Genomic DNA, 21,630 nt, shown 5'->3' on the forward strand with positions numbered 1-21,630 from the left:
GCTGTTGCTTAGTGCAGCCTTGAACCAGTTAAAGGTAAAATTTTAATGATCAAACTACGTAATTAAATTTTGGTTTGCAGCTATTTAACAGGAAGGCATTTGGTTTTCTCGTCATATTTGAGCTAAATCACTTCCTGACTGCAAACATGCTGCAACATTATTTTTGAATAGTTGTGGCTTCTTCCTGGCAGGCATCCCAAGTACACCAGTGCTGATCCTTGTTCACGTGATGATAATTAATATTAACACTTCCTGGAGGGAAAGTTTCTGAAAATCTATAGACAATAGCCTTGCAGGATTCTAAACACTTTCTCTATTTGGGTTTGCTGTTTTCTTTTCAAGAATCTGATGTTTTTCTTGATTGCAGAAACAGTTTAAGTTGTTTTAGTTGATATACATCATTACTTTGTTGTTTGTTGAACATTAAGGGGACATGTTGTGAATAGTAGAATTTAATATGTTTGGTTCACAGGATCTGTAATAATCCGATGATGTCTTTGGGTTTGGTTAGACAAAGATTCCAGGATGTGACACATTTTGTACAAGAATGCAATCGGTTCAAAAACCGGTTCAAATGTACACATGTTTTATTCCTAAAGTAATTTTCCAGTCATAGTCTTTATTTTAGTTGATGAAACCATATCTTTGTGTGAAAATCAGGAAATAGGACTAATTAGAGAATAATAGTTACATGCAGAGGAATCTTGCTTTTTCATATTTCCAAAATGTTTACTACAAAAGTGCTATTTTATAAATAATTAATTTAAGAGATCAATTTATGCTTAGGCGTGTCACAATAACACATTTTGCTGAATGATAAATTATCCCAGAAGTTATTGCGATAAATGATAATATTGTTATTTTCAGACCATTTTCAAGTAATATATTATGATAATGCATGTATGTCTGGAGGCGCTGCAGCTCAATAAACTTTAATTTCTAACAAATGTTTAACACTAGAACTGGAAGAATAGTAAAATATCCCTCCCAGAAAACAAAACTGAAGCCTCGCTGACATCCGGTCTTTGGTAAAGAGCGAGAGAGACACGAGAAAAACGATCAATCATGCAAATTGACATTATTGAGCTTGTTTTAATTTATCATGCAGTAAACTGTTTTATTGCGACAGGCTTAACTATGCATTTTTTAATAAATGTAAATATATTTTATCCGTTGCATTTTATTTGTTTTCTCAAGCCTGTGTTGGAAACGTTCCAAAAGAGGTGATTCTTATCACTTTCAAAAGACAGCCGACCTAAGCACCGATTAGACCATCCTTGACCTTTGGAGCAACACAACAATAACAGATAGGCCCGGTTTTAATGGAGCCGCTTCAGCTCAAACCCACAACTGAGATGAAACTGTAAAAGCAGTCAATCGCAATTTCTGCAAACATGGCAGTTCTAAATTCCTCTCATGAAAGGATGAAATCCTGAGCTGGTTGCACAGCGACTAAACCGGGCGCTTGTCTCTTTAAAAGGATAATGCCAAGCTTAGGCAACCAGTGATTTAACATTCAAGGCTGTGATTAATCCAGGGAAGTGTAGGGTTAAACGAGACACTGACTCTGCACTCTATAACAGAGGACAGCTAGAGAGAGAGAGAGAGAGAAAGAGAGAGGAGGGGTTTAGAGAGTTCGCTCTGCATGTTCAGAAATCTCTCTCACTCTCCCTGTCTCTCACACGCCCAGGCCATGTGCAGCCGCCACATCACGTGCCGCTGCAGAGATCATCCAAGCTGGAGAGGCAGCATGCGAGTGAGAGCAGGAGACGGAGTGGAAGGGAGGGGTGGGGAGGAGGAGGAAATGGAGAGCAAAGCAGAGGGAGATTTAGAGAGGGAGGAAGCAGTAGAGATTACAGATTAAACAAACACTAGAGGAAACAGGAGACAAGTTCAGGCACTAATTCGTAACATATTTCACTTTTCACAATGTGCTTCCTCGTGGCACAGATTACACGCCTAAATAAACTCCTACTAAAAGCATTCTGTGACATCATTCAGATTTTCAAATGAATTTTACTTGTTACATCAAAAAATCCACAATTTTAAACTAAAGATGCAAAGATTCTTGGAATTTATGTTGATGAAATATTTCCAAAGCAGGTCTTTACCTTCAAATGTGAATACTAACAAAATAAGTGCACATTTTTTTGTTGTGTAAAATGTATGCAGATATAAAAATGTTTTTTGAAGAGGTTTTGTTTAAATTTGGTATTTTTTAAAACATTTTCAATGACACATTTCTACATGATCAAAACAAATTGATGGAAACAATCCCTCACTCGTGGCACATGGCACTACTGCTATTCATGCCTTTTTTAATCCCCTTTAGTAAAAATCGTGATTTTCTCAGCTCACCAAAGGATTTTTATCACCTTTAGGTCTCTGAATGACCATAAAAAAAAAGTTTATTTTGTTTCTAGCGTTTCTGTTTATTATGTTTGTGATCATTATCCTGCAGAGTTAGGTTTTAAAAGCTTACATTTAGACGCCATTTCTTTGGCGTCTAAAGGAAAAACAGACCCACAGCATCACAGATCCTCCACCATAAAATCATCCTTGAGCCTTCAGTAGATGTCAGATACACCTGTAGTGTTTTTGTGTTGCTGAGAAGCTCAGCCTCGACCTCATTTGACCCTGGCTCAGATTTCCTGTTAGTCTAGCAAACTAAAAACATTTGCATAGAAATAAATGTTTTTTTTGTTGTTTTTTTTCCTGGCATGTCTGCGTGTAGATTGTGTTAAATGCTGTTATGAAGACTTGGGAACTTTTGAGACTTAGAGATGTTTTTTGGGTTTTTTTTTACCTTCTGTATCATCCTGCTCACTGTGTGGTGAGCCCAGAATATGAACCCAGATAAACATGGGTTCATATTCTGCCTTCTTTGTCAGAGTAACAATTCTTTTAAATTCCTTCCAAATTCCTTTTTAAACTTTAAAAAGGAATTTGCTTTTACTCTATATACAGGCTGGTTTAATCCTGTAGCCAATTTCTTGTTGCCATTTTCATGGACTACTAATGAAAGTTTCTAGACATTTTGATAAATGTAAAAACATCAATTATTATTAGGTTAAAAATAATTATTTCGTAGGAATAGATGAGGGTGTTAACAGGTTTGGCAGCAGTTATTGTCTTGCATGTAGTTTTCCCTCACTGATTAATGTACTCGTAATTAAATCCTTAACCCATCCTTAACCTGGGTGCCATTAAGGTTGGGTGTATATGAATATGGTAAACAATTTTGTTATTAAAGAGCAGTAAAGAATAACACTAGTGGCACCATTACAAAACACTTTTAAGTCTTGGTTTAGCAGGCTTTAGAGTTACTTACACTAAAGCCAGTTGTTTATTTGTGGTGATCTAATTGATTAAAGGTCCAATAGTTTCTGTCTTTTTTAAAGCACATCATCTGTTTAATGTAATTGGTATGATGAACTGTTTGGAGTGTCAAGTGTGATTTTTTTAAGACATAGCAACTTATCCTGAGTAACAAATAGACCATAAACATAATATTTTAAACTACTTGCTGTGCAGTTGTGTATTTTAAGCAGTCATATTCAGCTAAGTGAGATTATTTTCAATAGACTCCATAATAATATTGTCTTTTATGTTCATTTTCTCTTCTACCAGAATCAGAATCTGAGGTGGTAGAGAGAGCCGGTATGATGAAATCTGCAGCTGTGTTGGTGATCATACAGCTGAGACTGGGTTTGAGGAATGTCATGTGTGTCCAGAGTGAGCATCTGCTGCTGTGGGACTCTGTCCAACTGGCTGCACATCACATCCGGATGAAAAATGCAAGTTCATACACTCGGAATATATTGGGCAACAATTTTTGCACTCCAAACAGTCTAACAGTATTATACACACACCAATATCAGAATGATTATATTTTCACAATATATTTTTAGGAAGTCTTGGACCATATTTGCAGGCAGATGCTATTTTGCAAGTCAAGAAAGAACCTACTTGTAGTGGTGGTCCCATAGCATTGACATCTGACATATTTTAACTCTAGAAATTAGTTTCCTTTAAAATATTTTTCAGCATCCCCTAAAAACATTTTTCTTAAGCCTTTTTAAACACTCCACTGAGGCTGAAAATAGTTAACTTTGAGCATTCAGCTGTTGTTGTTTTTTTCAGAAGCTTGTACAAAGTAACATTATCTACCCGAAATAATTCTATGTTCATGGTGATCCAGTGGGATCCTCTGGTCAGTTCACTGGTCGGAGTAAAAAAAGCTAAATATCAGCAGAATCCAGGAACCAAACAATTTCTTAGTGCATCTCTGATCTCAATGGATGTAATAATACATTATTATTTTCACCCTTATAACAATTGTCATTGTGTTCAAGCACCCTATTTTTTGTTTCTGCATTCTTTTATTTCACACTTTTAATATAATTTGACTTATTTTGGTAAATTTACAACAACAAACTGATAATTTACCAAAAAAGGAATAAGCGGAAGCCAAGCCTTTTCTACCCTACTTGAGTCTACAAAATGTTTTAAATTTATGTGACAAGTAAATAGCTGAGATTTAAGAAGATCTAAGCCTTTCAACAGACCGTCCTAAATGTTTTTGTGCTCTCTATTATGTTTGTCAGGACCTGTCAGTGTCTATTTGCTTAACAACAAAGCTGAAATCCTCTTTTTATCTCAAACGTGAACAGAGAGGGAAAAAAAAACGAATGCTGGCTTCAGTAAATAGCAGCATTTCATGGTTACGGTAAACCTGCCATGTGGCATCTGCACGCCGTCATCTGATCCATTCAGAGGCCAGTCAGTGTGTCATAATCTGATCTGACCACTGGCAGAGCTTCAGCGGTGATTTGGAAAGACGACGGTGACAGGAGGGGGAGGTCACTACGATCTCTATAATGCTGTGACATAACACGCAGTCGGTGTGTTGACACTGGGTGCAACACTCCCGGGGTGTGTCACCTGGACTCAGCTGTTTCTGGTGTGCGTCGGTGTTCTGGTGTTTTTGTACACTCGTGAACATTCACGTGCCTGCGTGTGTTTGTTCAAGTGTGCGAGTCCAGGCTTGTCTCGGTTTTTACGCACCGTCTGTTTTTTTTCAGAATCCCACTGTGAAGTTAGGAGACACAGGTCACATTTTTTTCCCATTTTTTGAGCAATAGACATTAATTGAAACCTGGATAAGTCAGAGCTACATAATCATTCAAAAAAATTCTTAAATTATGTTATTTGGATGTCTTCTAGTGGACACATACATTATATGTTAGTAATTCAGTATTTGATATTTTAATTGAAATAGACTCTGATGCTCACCCTGTGATGTGCAGGTCAAATAGAAAAATTTGATTGAGTCTCACAGCAATGAACTCCAACTATTTGCCTATAAACAAATCAACCCACACTGTGCACTTTGTATATTTGTGAGTGCAATAATAATCAGATAATGATCTGGGACATGTGCTTTGATGCATAAACGAGGATAAAATCATGGAATTAGATCATTTCCTGCTGAACCCAAACTACTACCGCTATCGAACTTCAAACAGTTTTATGTGTGTCTGGAAAATCTGAGGCAAGTCAGACCTCAAAGAAAACTGGAAACCAGTATTGACCTGGAAGAGTCTGATCTCTAATAAGTCTGTACTAAAGACATCTCTCTGAATCTTGTGGTGTTGCCTAAGACGAAGAATTAGGGCCATACTAAGAAGAATAATATAAAATATTACACAAATAAAGTTGTAGTATTACTTGACTCCATCATTTAATATTATTAGTTAATTCTCATATTTTTTTTCTTAGTATGACCCTAACACTGTCGTATTTGCCAAAGACAGAAGAATTTAAATTGAAAGCATAAAGAGGCGGTGGAGAGGGGACCTGCCTCAATGTTTACGTTCCAGGGAGGGAAGCCCTATTCATGTAACACAGTCCTTATATCACATCGCGTTTTCTTCCCAGCTTGTAAATGGAAAAAAAAAAGCAGGTGCCGGCAGAGTTCACAGCTTGTCTTCGTATCTTCCATGACAGAAACAAACAAAGAGGAAATGAAATGCTGTTCAAAGTCCTCATCTGATTTAACTGCTGACAACGTCTGCTGCGACTATTATTGCTCATAATGTTGTAAATGTTTCTAAAAGTACTGCTAAGCCCAAAGCTGTGTCTGAAGGACTTTTGTCATAGCTGCTGCACAAGCCACAATTAGAATAGCAAAGATTCCTGCTACCACTGGACTTTGTTGCTGCCACTAAAGAAAAGCACTGAAATCTTTTCTAGTTGCTCCATTCTTTCAGATTTAAAAATGTGTCTGAAACAGAAACTTTGGTAATTCCTTTGTCATAGATGTAGTGTGAAATATCCAATTGATTGTTTCCATCATTTCTGTTTCAATCATCTTGGCTTGATTGAACGACTGCCAATATGTTGCTTTTAAATATCACAACAGAAATATTTGGTCCAAAATGACCTGCAGAATATGGCAAATCAACAAAATAATTACAATAAAATTGTAATCTTTTATTGTAAAGCATTAGTTAAATCAATTTCATTATCTGACAGGTTTAAAATGAACTGGATTAAACAAACAATCTGATATGAAACTGTTCCAGCAATCATATTTAGAGATGAAAAATAAAGGATGTCTTTTCCCTGATCATGTGTGTTAATAACAGAATGTATGTTTGATGTTGTATATGTTTTGGCACAACCAGCAAACAAAGGCACCTCCCGTCGGATTTACTCACCAAAACTAAAGTACAACTTTTTGTTGAGTTCAGAGTGGTTCTGTTTATACCTCCGGGTGTAACGGCTGTGGAACAGTCTGAGCTTAACAGGATAGTTAGGTACATTTTTATAAGTATCTTTTATAAATATTTAATAACTTATTTGGAATTTGTAGCTCGTCTCGCATCTTCAATAAACAAAAATTCAGATTAGTATTTTCCTAAGGTTGAAGCTAATGGCTTGTCTGAGCTGGCAGAGTTCCAAAGTGGACCTTTACCATCTCAAAACCACTCATATCTTTCCAAAATGTTTATTTAAATGCTAGTGTGACTCTTTTAACCATTGTCTTTGTTACATTACATTCAAGTCTGCCATTATTTACATAGTAGCGAGGATAGCAGTCTTCCATCTGAAATAATGTTGAATTGGACCTGTTTTGTTTCCACTCAGAATAGAGAAATTAACCTAGAAAATTCACCATCATACTCAGTCAGGATGGTGGTTTAAATGTTTTACAGACAACATCAGAATTAGCATTTTGTGAATGTTTTAGGATGGTAGAAAAAGAAGAACCTCAACTCAGATTAGTTGTTAGCTTCAGCATTTGGGGAACACTTATGGTGATACTAAAAGATATTAACACAGCTTCTACTGCAGGTAATGATTGCATTGCCATAGATTTTCAACAGGACCTCGCTTGGCTCTCTCCCTTCTTCCCATTGCTGCAGATATGGCTTAATTTGTCCATTGGCCCAGATGTTGCTTGACTGATGGTTGGATTTTCTAACTATACTAACTATAATTCTATATATTGTATTGGAGATCTAGTGACATAGTTACTTCCTGGTTTTAATTCTTTGGATGGATCAGTGATAGTCAGCAGCACAGAACGGAGGAGTGAATTTTTTCATGTTCCAAACTGTCTTTTAGATTTATCATTTAAAGATGCAAAAATTAACTGATTGATGGTGATATATGAGCGCATGGCTATAATTCTACTTCAGATGAGTGATATGGCTTTCTGCCCAGGGCAGAACAGTAAAGGGGGCACCACAGAGGGGAAAAATAATTCAATTCAATATAACATTTAAAGTTGCAGTCTGCTAAGGCTTATTCAATCTGTATTATTATATACTAAAAAGTGAAAAACAATTATTTTAAAACTCAGGTTTATATTTCTGAAAATGTATTCTAATTTCAAAAACACAATAAATAAATATTTGTCACAAATTGAGATTGAGATAAATGTGAAAAAAAGTTAGCTTTCCAGTTTCTCTTTTATCTAAAGCAATTGGCATGAAATTATTTCTGCATTTCCGTACGTCTTCACATCGTTAATAATTATTTTTGCAGAATGGGCTTCATCGGGGAAGTGGGTGTGCATTTGGGTGGTTTTTGAATGTACTCCCAACCTGTACAGGGTGTACCCCACTTCTCGCCCAATGATTACTGGAGGTGGGCACAAGCTCTCCTGCAATCCTGCACGGATAAGTGGGTATGGATAATGATGGCTGACTCACCAAAATCCATTAACACATTTCTTTCCTGAGAGATTTCTCATACTGCGCATTGTTTCAATTTTGAGCCTCACTCCTCTTCATCATCTTATTTCATTGCATTACACTGCGTTGAGCCATGTTGTGTTAAATCAGAGTGGATCGTAGTTGACATTCATATCAAACTGGATGAAATTGGTGTTTGCTGCTCATGAATCTGGAATCGGCCACAATGCAGAGGTACTCCCGTAGAAATGTGGAAGAAATAAGTCGGAGAGGAAAAGGTTCAAGGTCCAAACTCTTCCTAGCTGATAGTATTAGAACAGCTAAATTAAAATATGTTTTTCTGAAAACAATAAAAGCTAGCCTTGTTTTCTTTAATGTTAACCAATAAAAAAAACATAACATTTTCACTTACTGCTCCCATTATGTGACTTGTAATTGCTATAAATTGTAGGGGGGACTCTTTTGAAGAACAAATTGAGTACAGTGCAGTAATTGTAAATACAATTTTAAGCAATAAGAATTTGCGGAGGGTGAAAAGTCAGTGAAAAAAATACACAAAATTAGCTAAATTACAGTAATTTCTGCATGTTAATTGTTATCTTTATCCTTGTATAATTAGCATGATTACTATTCTTTTTGTTGTAGCTTTGCTCCCTTTTATTTCATAAGAGAGCTGATTCAGAAAATGACAACCTGATTTTTTTAGGACAACATAGAATTAGTCTGTAATTTTTTTTTCAGCTTTGATTGTGTGTTTTCTCTTAAACATATTTCTGCATCACCTTCCTGCCAAAATGCCTTTTTTGCAGCTGTGAGTTTGTTGCATTCAGTTTTACATGTAGGTGGATCACGTGAGATTTTTAGTGGATCTAACAAGAGATTAGTCAAGAGGAAGAGCTGCTCACCTGACTCTCAAACCGGAGGCTCTCTATTTTCTGCTGCTGTGGGCGTCTCTGCCCACGGCAGCTGATGTCTTCACATGTTGTTGGCAAACAGTCTAGTGAAATGACAGCTCAAAATAAAAAAAAATGTAAAAATCCTGAAAATGAAGCAAAGGAAAATTTCTTAATGTCATCAATATTCAATTCAGTTTAATTTGAAAACACTTTGCTGATCCCAAAAATGAAAAATAAATGTTGCGACTCTCAAAGTTCTCCAGAGCTGTCATAGATGTTGATAGTTGTGGGCAGGAAGGATCTCCTGTAGCTGTCTGTAATGCAGCAGTTCTGAAGAAACCTGAGACAGAAGACACTGTTGTAAAGTGTCACATGGCCCATTGCAGTATTTCTATTTTAATAATGAAGGATTTTAACTTGGAATTCTTGACTTGATTAAAGCATGATTAGAAGTGAAACCTTTTTAGATTATATCATTAAATGGGCAAAGACCTTGAAAAGGTTTGATGTTTTCTTGTTGACATCATAACGTGTTCTGATTTGCAAGATATTGGCAAATTTAAATCTTAGTTGCACATCTTTTACTCACTGAAATATAAATGAATAAGAGCCTGGCGTGCAGAAATAGAGAAACACATAATCTCAGCTAAATTAATCCAAGCAGAGAGAATCAACGGCTGCTTCCTCCAAATGCCTCCTGCTCTCAGACAGGAAATGAAGCCAGACGGGCCGCGTTAGGCGGCTGTTTACCCGGCAGCAGCAGAAGCCATGTTCTTGGATCAGTGTCAACTTTTCACCCAAAATGGCTGTTATTAGGACAAGGCTTTGGGCAGACTTATCCAGGATCAGCCCCTTTCAGCTGCCAGAGAATCATCAGCAGTTCGGCTGATGGATTCACAGAAGGAACAAATAATGTATAGATTCAGGTATTCCTCATATTTAGTGATTCATGATTAATAGGCAAGAGTGCAAAAAAAGAGCTTATACTTTGGTGCAAATGCATTTTTTAAAATATTTTTTTACCATTCTACTAACATTTTACTAACATTCAAATATTTCTAGAGTTATAGTGCTCTACGTTTTTTGTTAGGTTTTCACTTGACATTTGTATCTTTGTAATGAACTAAAAACATGTGTTGTTCAAAAATACCAAAGTACGTCAACAGGCATGTTCAACCCAGAACTGAGACCCATTTTTCCCACCTAAGAGCCAATGCACAAAAAGCCAATGATGTTATGGGGACTGGAACTGATCTGTTACTGTAATGTCTCTGAGCTGCATGTAGAGGCCATCAGAGAGCTGAAGAATCAGTGTATTTCAGAGTATATTAGCATTGTAGATAGTTAAGATCAGACCTTTGTAATAAAATATAAATTACACATTATTCATGGAAAAGTGCTCTGAGATGAATTTTTTTATTGCATTTACACTGCATTAAAAACAGGAATAAATTTAGTTTAAGACATTTTTTGAGTTTGCCCTTGACTATTGAAGGTAACTTCTCAAAAGCTCAGAATAAAGACACCAACACTTTAGACTATATAGAGGACAGGGTTGAAAAGGTTATGTAGGCTTGTATCAACTACTTGCTAAGTGGTGGTCTAAAAATTATTCTTTACTGCTTTGCTTGTTCTCTTTGCCATATACTCACTGGTAAAAATGATTTTTTATGCTTCTGGATATCTTGACTTCTCAGTGCAGACTTGTGATCAATCAAGGACTTGTAAACAAAAGTCACATGGACCCAAAATGCACCCAAATGTTTAGTGTAGAGGGTTTTGGTAAGCTGTGATGATGTGGCAAAGAAGACGTATTGAATCTTTTTCCACAAAAAAATGGCTCCGGTTTCAAAGTTTACACCAACACTTTTCTCTGCTAAATAAAGAACGCCCACATGTTCTTTAGAAAAATTTATTGAAAACCTTCCATGAGCAGCTAATTATTAATCAAACCTTTGTAAAGTGTATGTAAGTATGAGGGGTAAAAGGTAAGAAGTCGAACAAGAATAAGTTTTATAGTATGATTACTGCTGAGGGTGAAGAATCATGATGGTTGCATGTCACTATGCAGTTAAATCAAACCTCTACTTTGGGTAAAACTGCATCACATTGATTAAAATTACGTAATGTGGCACAACAAGCTAAGTAAAAGTGTAAACCAGGGCCAGTTTTCTGCGCTCATCAAGGAAGTCATTAGCAAAGTCAAGAAGGAGCCAAACTGAATGTCAACAACACTAAGAAGATTTTATGTCCGAGTTCAGCCGGAGTTCAAATCTGAAAATCTCTGCCATTCACAAAGTTTACATGTCCACTCAATGAGTAAATGTTTTCAGCTGGATGTCTTAAAAGAAGGGGTTCTCAGAAAATTGCTTCACTTCATTCATCCCTCCCCCTTTTCTTCATGCATTGTCAGTCAGAGGTTGGTTGTGTTTTTTTTAGCTGATCTGAATAATGACATGACTGACAGTGAGCAGCAGCAGGTGACAAGCAGCAAATCAGTGTCAGTTCAGCTGCTTTGACTGACGTTCATGTAAAAAAAAAAATGCTTTGCATGCAGAAAAAGCCCCGGAAAATGGTTTGTACTAAAGACTTTCTGTCTTCAAGACAGTAAAGCAAGGTGAATTTGATGGAAAACCCATAAGTTCTATAGATAAGTATTTGAAATATGTTGATTAAAAGCAGCTTTCTATATTTTTTGTGGTTACACATAGGGAAAAGAACCATAAAACTATGTGTGATGCTCCCACCACTGTTTTGGTTGATATTGTTCACCATCTACGCAGCTATTTATAAATGGTGGCACAGAGCCCGGAGCTCTGAAGTGTCTTACAAATGTTGCCACAATACATTTCTGACTAGTGCCGGATGATTTCTAAGCTAACATTTGAATTTGTCCCTATTGAGGAGATATGTCCTAGCACTAAAATAAGATTTCTCCAGTTAGCAAAATTGGAAAGAAATGTCATGATAACTAGCGAGTGCAATGATTTGGCTGAGAATGGACTTACTATTCCTGGTTCTGTGGTGTTCCGTTGAGAAAAGCAAAGATGGGCTAAAGCAGAATAGCTGCAGGCTAAAAAGATCCACGGAAGGATTTCACATCCACTGGCACACAATGTACCAGCAGGATCTCCTGGATGATTTAGCCTTAATTAGGCTTTGTATTCCTGATAATTTAGTACTCTCACTAAACTATTTTAGAACTATTGTGTTTTCTCAAATTTATATATATTATGCATTCTTGAATCAACATTTTATTACATAAAATGATCATTAATGTTTTATTGCTGATCTTTAAGACTGAAGTGAAATTTGATTTTTAATGTGTCAAAGAACAGAAAGAAAATTCCAACCTCGGTGAAAATTGAGTTTGTTGTGCTGCTCTGGCAAGTTTTTCTGACTCAACACTGACACCAGGTGGATAAACTTTGTCATTGCATTTTTGCTTTGTTTAAGAACAACAAGTTTTAAGTGCCAAACGGATTTTAAAAGCAAGTTTGATACATTGAACACAATCATAATTAAGGAGAATACAGCAGAGAGAAAGGGGAGAGGAAACACCCAGCATTTCTTCTTTACTGCTGTTATGAGATGAGCTGGAACATAATGTTCATGACCTCTGGGGTAATCCCCTTTATGGACATTTCAGACTCAGGATGAAGCCTGGGGGACAGAATGTACAGCTATGGTTTATGTAGCTCCAAAACAGACCAATGCCCCAAGGTTTTTATTATACCAAGAACTTGTTACAGTTAAAAAATATCTATGAATTACCTATTTTAACAATAAATTGACAACTGCAACTTCAAATGTATTTACACTGTATATATAAGCACATCTGAAGAATATGAAGAAATGAATAATAGACAAAAACAACTTAGAGTCATCTGATTCATTGGTTATCTTTTAATAAGTCTAAGTAATGATAACTAATAGGCAAAATTATTGTCAGCCTTCAATTTATAAAATAAATGTAAATGGAGCATTATCATGATTTCTAATTTAGTTTTTTTTTAAGTTGATCAGAGTCCTGGAATGATCTGTAAATACTTTTTTTTTTTACTGTAACATAAATATGGCCCATTTCTCAATTATCTTTCCTAATGGGAGAGACAAGAAAACCTATCATGCAAATAAGGTGGATGTGTGTTGATTGGTTTTACAATACTAGAAAATAAATATTATGCCAAATCTCCATAACAACCATTAGATGCTTCATGGTAACTGGTAAAGATGTTGACCTTCATCAGATGAGAATAAAGTGAAGCTTTTCAGGCAACAATCACTCCATGTTGACCAGTTGTCAAAGAAAATAATGAACATGCAGAAAAGGATTTTGCATTCACGGCTAAGTGGAAGATCTGTGATGCTGTGGGCTTGCTTTGCTTGTAGTTGTTAGGGTCTTGAACATAGTGATACACCAGGGCACTTCACTGTGAAGACTTCTGTCAGCTTAAAATGGGTCGTTGTTGGGTCTTTCACCAGGATTATGATAATGACTCCAAACATATGGACAAATCAGCACAGAACTGCAACGCAAAATCATAAAATCTCTTTCCTGGTTGTCTCATTCCATTTCCCTCTGTTGGGATCTTTTCCTCCATCATCTTCATCCTGTTTGCCTCCAGCTCTGCTGTTGCTCTCTGACATGTGGAAGTCTCTGACTCTGGCAGCAGATGGACTCTAATCTGCTGCTGAAAGTAAAACTCCATGATGATGATGATGATGATGAGTGGACAACCAAACGAGTAATTAAGCTGCTGTTTCTGTGTTCATTGCATCCCAGTGGCGTGTAAAGCAGATCAGACATCAGTGGAAACATGAAGAAGATTAAAAGGATTTAGCACATAATTTAAATAATGTTTTGTTTGGTCGTATAGTTACACTGAATGTATATATTTAATTGTTTACTATTTCATTGAAACATTTAATATTAATTTAATATGATTTAGAGTAAAAAAATTGGATGGAAAAGTACTTTTTTAAAAGAAATACTTACTTAATTTCTGTTTTTGTGAATAATCTTGGAATTATGTGAAGATGAAATTAAATATGTATACTAGGACACAGACACGTCTGTAAGAAACCTAATAAAAATAAAAAAAATACATATTTTGCTTTCTGTAGGTGGGCAGTCAGTGCCCCAGGACCCCTCGCCCACTTCCACCTGCCCTCCAGGGCCGCCCGGGCCTCCGGCTGGTGCCAACGGCAGCAGCGACGTCATGGTGAACTTTGACCCTGACCCGGCAGACCTGGCACTGTCCAGCGTGCCGGGGCAGGAGGCGTTTGACCCACGGCGGCATCGCTTCTCAGAGGACGAGCTGAAGCCTCAGCCGATGATCAAAAAGGCTCGCAAGATGCTCGTCCCAGACGAACAGAAGGTACTACATCTCCCACAATCCACTTCTGTCTGGCATAAAAACCAATCCATTCACTGCAGCAATGTGTTTTTTTTGTTGAAACTGAATGACAGAAACTTTTGTCGGTACGTCAATCCAGCAAATACAAATTATGATCTAAACAAAATATAGACTGATTTATAATTTTATGTAATTTCATATTTACATTTTGGAGAGTTTAAATATTTTTGGTTGACTGGCTTCAAACTCTGTTGATCTGGATGCCACACTAATTATGTGCTAAGAGGCACAATCAATAATCATAAGCCTGAATAGAGCATTTATTTTCATGATTTGATCATATTTTGCAGAAAAAGGTGACTTCCAATAATCAAATTATTTCAGGGACTTTCTTCTGATTCAAATGACATAAGACAAAAAATAATAATCTAAATCTAAATTCTTAACTTGATCATCACAAAGGTCACTTCTCTGTGCTGCTCTGGAAGATCTTAAAAAAAATTAAAAAAACCTTACGGAGCGTGACGTCCAACTGGTGTTAATGCCTCTTGACAAGAGCTCTAAAATATTTTGTTCTCAGCTCATTGCACAATAGGCAAAGCTGTGATCTATTGCTCATGGTTTCACAGTTCAGCAAGGAGCAGCTGCAGCTCCTGAAGCGCTTATAATTTATGGAGAGATGAAGGCACTCACCTTGCCGTGTTCAGTCGCGGTTAGTTTCATCAATCATGTGTGCAGCTATGAAAAAAAAAACAAAAAAAAAAAATGATATTGGGTCAATCCTAAAGGTGAGTTTCATATCAGTGCAGCAGCTTTTCATGAACAGGATCAGCACTGCAAAAATAAAATGCCGAGTGTTTGTGAATTGCATCACAAATCAAATTATTTCACATGATTTTACGCCAACAGAAACAGCGGCAGGAAATGTTTTATGCTAAGTGAGGTTTAACCTTTTGAGAAAATTTCCAAAAATAAACAAACAAATAAAGAAAATATGAACACACCACAGCTGAGGTATTGTGTAACTCTTATTTTCACAATAATTGTTGCAAAAGTACCTTTTTTTCTGCCTGTAGTCGTGGATTGATGATAACCAGATGTAGATCGATCTGTAAAGGAAGCAGTAACTCTTTTGGACCCACGCTGATCTGCTCGTCATAAATCGTTCAGATAGAAATCTCTGGTTTTGGTTTCTATTTGACCTCTTTTTTCAGCTCTGTTTTTCCCTTAAGTTATTTCTCTGCCCAATAATCTCCTTGTTTGATCTTCAGTAGAAGACAGAATTTTTTTATGTGACCTTCAAACTACAGTATTGCTGCAGGATTTCTGCAGAGGGTTTATTGGTTCAACAAAGCAGCTCAGCGGGTCTGCTTTGTACAGCTGGATTGGGTTCATTCAAACGATGGGTTTTTATTTTGCATCTTTTCAAATGGCATGTTTTAGAGCCTCCAGTAAATGATTAATCAGTTACTAAATTAGTTGACAATTATTTAGATAATTGATTAATCACCATTAATTCGATGACTTTTTCAGCCCTAGTAGTGATGTTTATTCTTCTACAATTGTTCACATTTTTCTAGTGTAGATCAAATCTTGCCTGATGTAAGCTTCATAGTCAAGTAGTTAAGCAGGCTTCAAAAAATGTAGATTTTCATCTATCCATCAATTTTCTTACACCCATTGGGGTCAGGAGAGGTGCTGGTGTCTATCTCCAGTGGTCAACGAGCGAGAGGCGGGGTACACCCTGGACCAGTGGTCATTGTTCCCCAAAGTTCTCCAACTGACAACAGTCTAGGATGGTGTTAACCAGAATTGGGAGGTTATTTGCAATATATTGTGCAGCTCCACAAAAAAACTAGGCTTACTTTGTAGAGTTTCTTCTGTTCAAGTGTGCTGTCGTAGCTTTAAATGTTCTCTAGTTGTAAGTATTGAGCTGTTGTTGCCTTTTTTCCTTTCCTGCCATCTTTCTACTCATCACATGACTGACCCTTGTCATCCCACTCTCTCCTCTTTTTCTTTTCTCTCCTCCCTTCACCTTTTCCCCCCCATACACCCTAACATACCACACCGGCGCCGCCAACAGGACGAGAAGTATTGGAGCCGGCGTTTGAAAAACAATGAGGCGGCCAAGCGCTCGCGAGACGCACGGCGACTGAAGGAGAACCAGATCTCGGTGCGCGCCGCCTTCCTGGAGCGGGAAAACGCCACCCTCCGGCAGGAAGTGGCCGACATGAGGAAGGAGCTAGGCCGCTGCAGGAACATCATCAACAAGTACGAGAGTCGGCATGGAGACTTGTGAAGACGGAGGAGGACGACAAAAGAGGGGAAGGATCTGGAGAGGAAGAGGAGTTGAGAGAAGGGTACGACCCAACAACAGCAGCACTTTAGTTGAAGTGACGAGGGGGCAAAGCCGGAGTAGATCTGCAGTAAGCGCTGTGTGACACCAGGCGCAAACATGGCCTGTTTGGTCCAGTTTTAGCAGGATGCCACGACAAAAAAAGCGCAGTGATGCCACTTTACCCCAGTTTGACTCTTCGTATTTGCTGTTTCACTGAATCCACACTCTGTACTGTACGGTCACACCGCATCCGTCCCCTCCGACGCTGTGCTTGCGCCCGGTGTTGCACTGCGTTTTTTGCAGGTAGTGCATTCTGACCTGCTGCTCTGGCCAGTTCAAACAGGGTGTTGAGTTCACAGTATGCCAGTGAAATGTCACTTTTTAAGCTCAAGGCATGGACACAAGCCAGGAGAGATCAGATGTGTAATTGTTTTATGGGTTTTTTCTATAACTAGTACAAAAATCTTATATTTTTGAACTGGGCAGGAAGGTAGAACTAGTCCAGCAAAATGGTGGGGGAGGAGGAAGAGGAAGATGTGCAGGGTTTTCGTCCAGAACGCAAAGAGATTTTGACAAATGATTACTGTATATTTTTCTATTAGCAGAGATATTAAGGAGGAGGATTTTAGAGACAATCTTTTGTACATTTTATATATTGGGGAAGGGGCGGGGATTTCAGCTGGACAGTCACGGGGCCACATATAACTCTTTTCCTCTCAGCTGATTATTGCTAGTAAACAAAAAGATCTATTTTCAATGTTACGGAGCGGGTTAGTCAGAGGAAGATGTGTAACAGAGAATGTATCAAGGTTGAATCAGGTATTTCACACAGACACGGCGAGGTAACTCAGTAATGATTTTTTTTCTTTACGAGGAAGGGCGATGGAAGCATGACCAGAGGAAGAAACAAAACCTGTATAGCTTAAAGAAACTTTAGTGTTTGTTTTTTTCCTTGTGAGCTCGGTTTGAGCACTTGAGTTGTTTTCTTCTACTTGATTCTGTGTCTGACTTTTAATAATCACAGGGCTTTTTTTTTGTGAAGGTGAAGGAGAAAAGGAAAAAAATAATAATAACACAGGAAGTAATTAGCCATCCAAACAGCTGGATGTGAGCAGATGTTTGAGAGCAAAGAAAAATAGAGCAGTGTTTTGCTGGCAGGTTTGCATTTAATTAGGAGAAGAGCTGCTCACGTGTATTTTCTATTTACTCCTCAGTCATGTCCAGGAAATGTGCTAACTGGTTTAGGGTTGTGACTGAAAATGTCAGCATGCAGACACAAACAAACACACAGACACGCCCAGTCCTCTCCCTTATTTGAATCTTTATTGTTGTTGGTGATGTTGTTATGGACTTCTATGGTGCTGACCTGATCCTCCACCTGACAAACACACACACAAACAGACAATAATCATATTTACACATATGCAAACACACATCTGAAACACATTACTGAACTGCCTATACATTTTCTTTGTCTTTTATTCCTATTTTTAGTTCACATTTTCTTTCTTTTGTTGTGTATCGTAATGAAAACTCCTATATAGATTTACACACAAACACTTTATCTATACCTCTCCTTCAAACTTTACCCAATGAGAAAGAGAAATGCACCCTACTGCTACTGTACCATACAACTGTACTATTAAATATTAAAGTATTCACTAGATATATATATGTGTATACAATATATGCTTGAATTATGTGATTATAGTTGTAACATACATAATTGAATATATTGCAGAAAAAAAACAAGATTTCTCTCAGGTGTTTCTTTTTTTGTCTGAGGTATAAAATCTGTTTGACTATGATAATAAAAACAGGAGCAAAAAAAAATCTTTAATCAAAAACCAGATTTTTGGAGGGTTTATTGGAAGAAAAAGTTGTAGTCTAATGTTTAGTTGTTATTTTAGTCCAGTTTATAACCAACTCACTTCAATATTTCAGAGAAAGTTAAACAACAGGCCTCAGGACTTTTCACTAATCCCCACAGTTACTGTTGCTATGCCTGTCATGCTCTGGATTCAGGAATGAAATAAAGGTTTAATATGAAAGTTGACCACGAGGTGCTGCTACTTTTTGTTGGTAATCTTGAAAAAGAAAAAAAGACGATAATTTTTTTATATTAGTACTAGAAGATGCACACTTTTTACCATTGATATTTCTAGTGATTATCCACCATCTTATCCAAATATTTGTTTCTGACTCCAAAAAAGCCCCGCTTGGTCAAAGCTCAATGCTAACATGCTAAAATGCTAATATTGAATCTCTTCCCACTGACACTTGACACTGAAACAGCATTTTAGCTAAAATAAAAAAGTTGTTCCTATTTGTTTTTTATTTAACAGTTAGCTGGGAAATAAATTCAAGACCTGGATCTCATTTTAAAGAGAAATGTTTTGTTAAAATAAGAAGGTTTCTCATGTTTAAATATTGAATGACAATAATAGCTTTATTGTCTGATTAAAGATATTAAAATATATTAAACATGAATAAAATATTTCAGATTAAGAAAGAATCAAGATATTCTTTTACATTTTCATGTTAGTGATACTGTCATTATCACCACCTTCAGGCACTCAATCAGGTTTACAGCAATTTCATCTGTGCTGTTTTTTTACAGTTTTTCTACATTTTATTCAGATATAGAAGTTAGAAAATTGTTTATATAGATAAAAGTACAGTTAATATGGTGGAACCAGATGGAAATAAAATTCTTCTAATATGATAATGAAAAAATAGTTTGAAGTAGAAGGATATTTTGGACATTTTGTTTTGCTTTGCTTCAACACTGACATGCTATTTCAAACTTTCGGAATCAAAAAGTTACAGTCTTTCTAAATGCACCACAATGTTGTGCATTAAGTCCAAAGCTTGACAGGCATCTCGTTGTGGTCCATTACACGCTAACAGAGGTAGGGATGTTGTGAATCATTTTAGAACTGCCCAGTTCTTATTTACACATAGCAACCGTACCATTTTTTACCTGCTATATAGTCACAGTTGTAATTATTGCTGCTCTTGTATTTCTTTTAAATAGCTTCCTGCCTGTTTTCTTTAGGAGATGTTGTGTTTTGATTTTTGGCACATCACCCTTTGATTCCCAACAGCAGCTTTTATTTAATCTGCAGTGAGTATGTGTAAACCTTTTTCTTGTCCTCTTTTTAAGGTAATATTTCTAGTCTGACACAAACTTTTGACTATAAATCCCCATACAAAGGAATCTCAAAGCTTCTTCCAAGTGCATATGAAGGTTTCTGTTCTTTCTTGAGATATCTGGGATTTCTGATTTCCTTTCACACACCTTTCAGAAACCTTTTGACAGTGCTATTTTTCTATGTAATTGTGTTGTTGAGCGTGTTGCAATTTTCTCTGGTGGGTGTTTGAGCCCCAGTCTTCACATGGAGGCAGCAACAATTTGCTGTTGTCGACAATGCGGGTAATACTGACAATAATGATGATAACAATAATGGACACAGCCTTGATATTTCTTCTTCAACTTTGTGGATTCTCAGCCAACTTCTCCTTGTCGTGATTGACTGTTATTAACTACAAGCGCAACTCCAGCCGGACTCCTCACCAGTATTGTGCGCAGTCCACAGCGTTGATGGCATATGTTGGTATTTTTTTCTCCCTTCAGACACAAATAAAGGCTAATCCCTATTCACTGACAAAGCTTCTCAAGTGTCTTAATGTGTGATCAAAAAATGAGCTCAAACCTTGCGACAAAACTTCCCTGACTATTATAGACAGTGTGTAAAGTGTGTGAACCAGGAAACTATTGAATTATCACTGACTTCACAGCAAAAAAAAAAAAAGACAAAGGAAAATCATCTGACTGGTCAATCTATGAAACACATTTCAGGTTTATGGTTGTGATAAGTGTGTATCATAGTGCTAAAGTAGGAAGACAGCAGAAGTGGTGTTGCAGAACCAATTAATGCAAAATGGATTTGACGGCCTTTTTCAAACAAGAAACAGTCCCTCAATCTACGATAAGAAAGATTATTCACAAATGCTAAACAATTAAGACATCTGCCAGTTTTCATGCCAGTTCTCCAGTTGGCTGCTAAAAGCTGTTAAATCATGGGGGTACTTGGTTTTTCACAAACGGCTTTTCTATTTTTTCTTTAGTTTTGATGGCAGGAATATGTTGTATACTTGAGGTCAGATCCTACTATATAAAGAGAGAATACAGGGAAGATAATTTTTTCTTTTTCTTTACTAGAGAGTTTTTATTTCACTCAATGAGTTAATTGACTTATTTACACAAAAATGATCAGGGCATTCTGCAAAGACTAACACTATGCTAACTTATGAACAAAGTATTAATGATGTTTGTTAGAAATGATTGTTTTTGGCTTTTTTTTTGCTGTTTCCAAATGTTTAAATTTATTTTAGAGATTTACATCTTCAGTTCTTTTGCCATCTACCACAAGACATGTTTTTTTTTTTTTTTGCATCTTTATCTGAAATGCAGGGCTATTTCTGAGACACTTATTTGTGTTTGTGTTTTGTAACGTTTCCTAAATTTATTGTTGAAAAGTAGGGTACTAGATTATAAAAAAAGCACTTTTTTTATAATCTAAGTTATAAAAAAAAGATTCAGCTAAATCTTCTTCACTCCCTCTTCTTTGACTTTTTTGGATCCACAACATGGAGTAAATGTTGCAGGTAGTATACATCAGCAGACCATTGGGAGGCACTCAGACCCTTCTGACAGAAGCTCAGACCTGCAGAGAATCTGCAGAGACTGTCTATTTGTTAGCTTTGTCTCCTCGTCTCAGTGCTGCCCAAAGTCTGCGCTTACATGGGTCCTTTTTCATTCGACGCGT

General features: G+C 36.9%; 1 protein-coding gene across 1 annotated transcript in view; it reads left to right on the forward strand.

Moving 5' to 3' along the window:
* The window catches only part of dbpa (D site albumin promoter binding protein a), a 36,546-nt gene extending 16,076 nt beyond the window's left edge, over positions 1-20,470 (forward strand). The window contains exons 4-5 of the mRNA XM_032580918.1: positions 14,228-14,481; positions 16,544-20,470. Coding sequence (XP_032436809.1) covers positions 14,228-14,481; positions 16,544-16,759 — 470 coding nt within the window. The 3' untranslated portion in view covers positions 16,760-20,470. The remainder of the gene's footprint in view (positions 1-14,227; positions 14,482-16,543) is intronic.
* Positions 20,471-21,630: the final 1,160 nt, after the last annotated feature.

This window comes from Xiphophorus hellerii, chromosome 13 (genome assembly GCF_003331165.1).
Source record: "Xiphophorus hellerii strain 12219 chromosome 13, Xiphophorus_hellerii-4.1, whole genome shotgun sequence".
Lineage (NCBI taxonomy): Eukaryota > Metazoa > Chordata > Actinopteri > Cyprinodontiformes > Poeciliidae > Xiphophorus > Xiphophorus hellerii.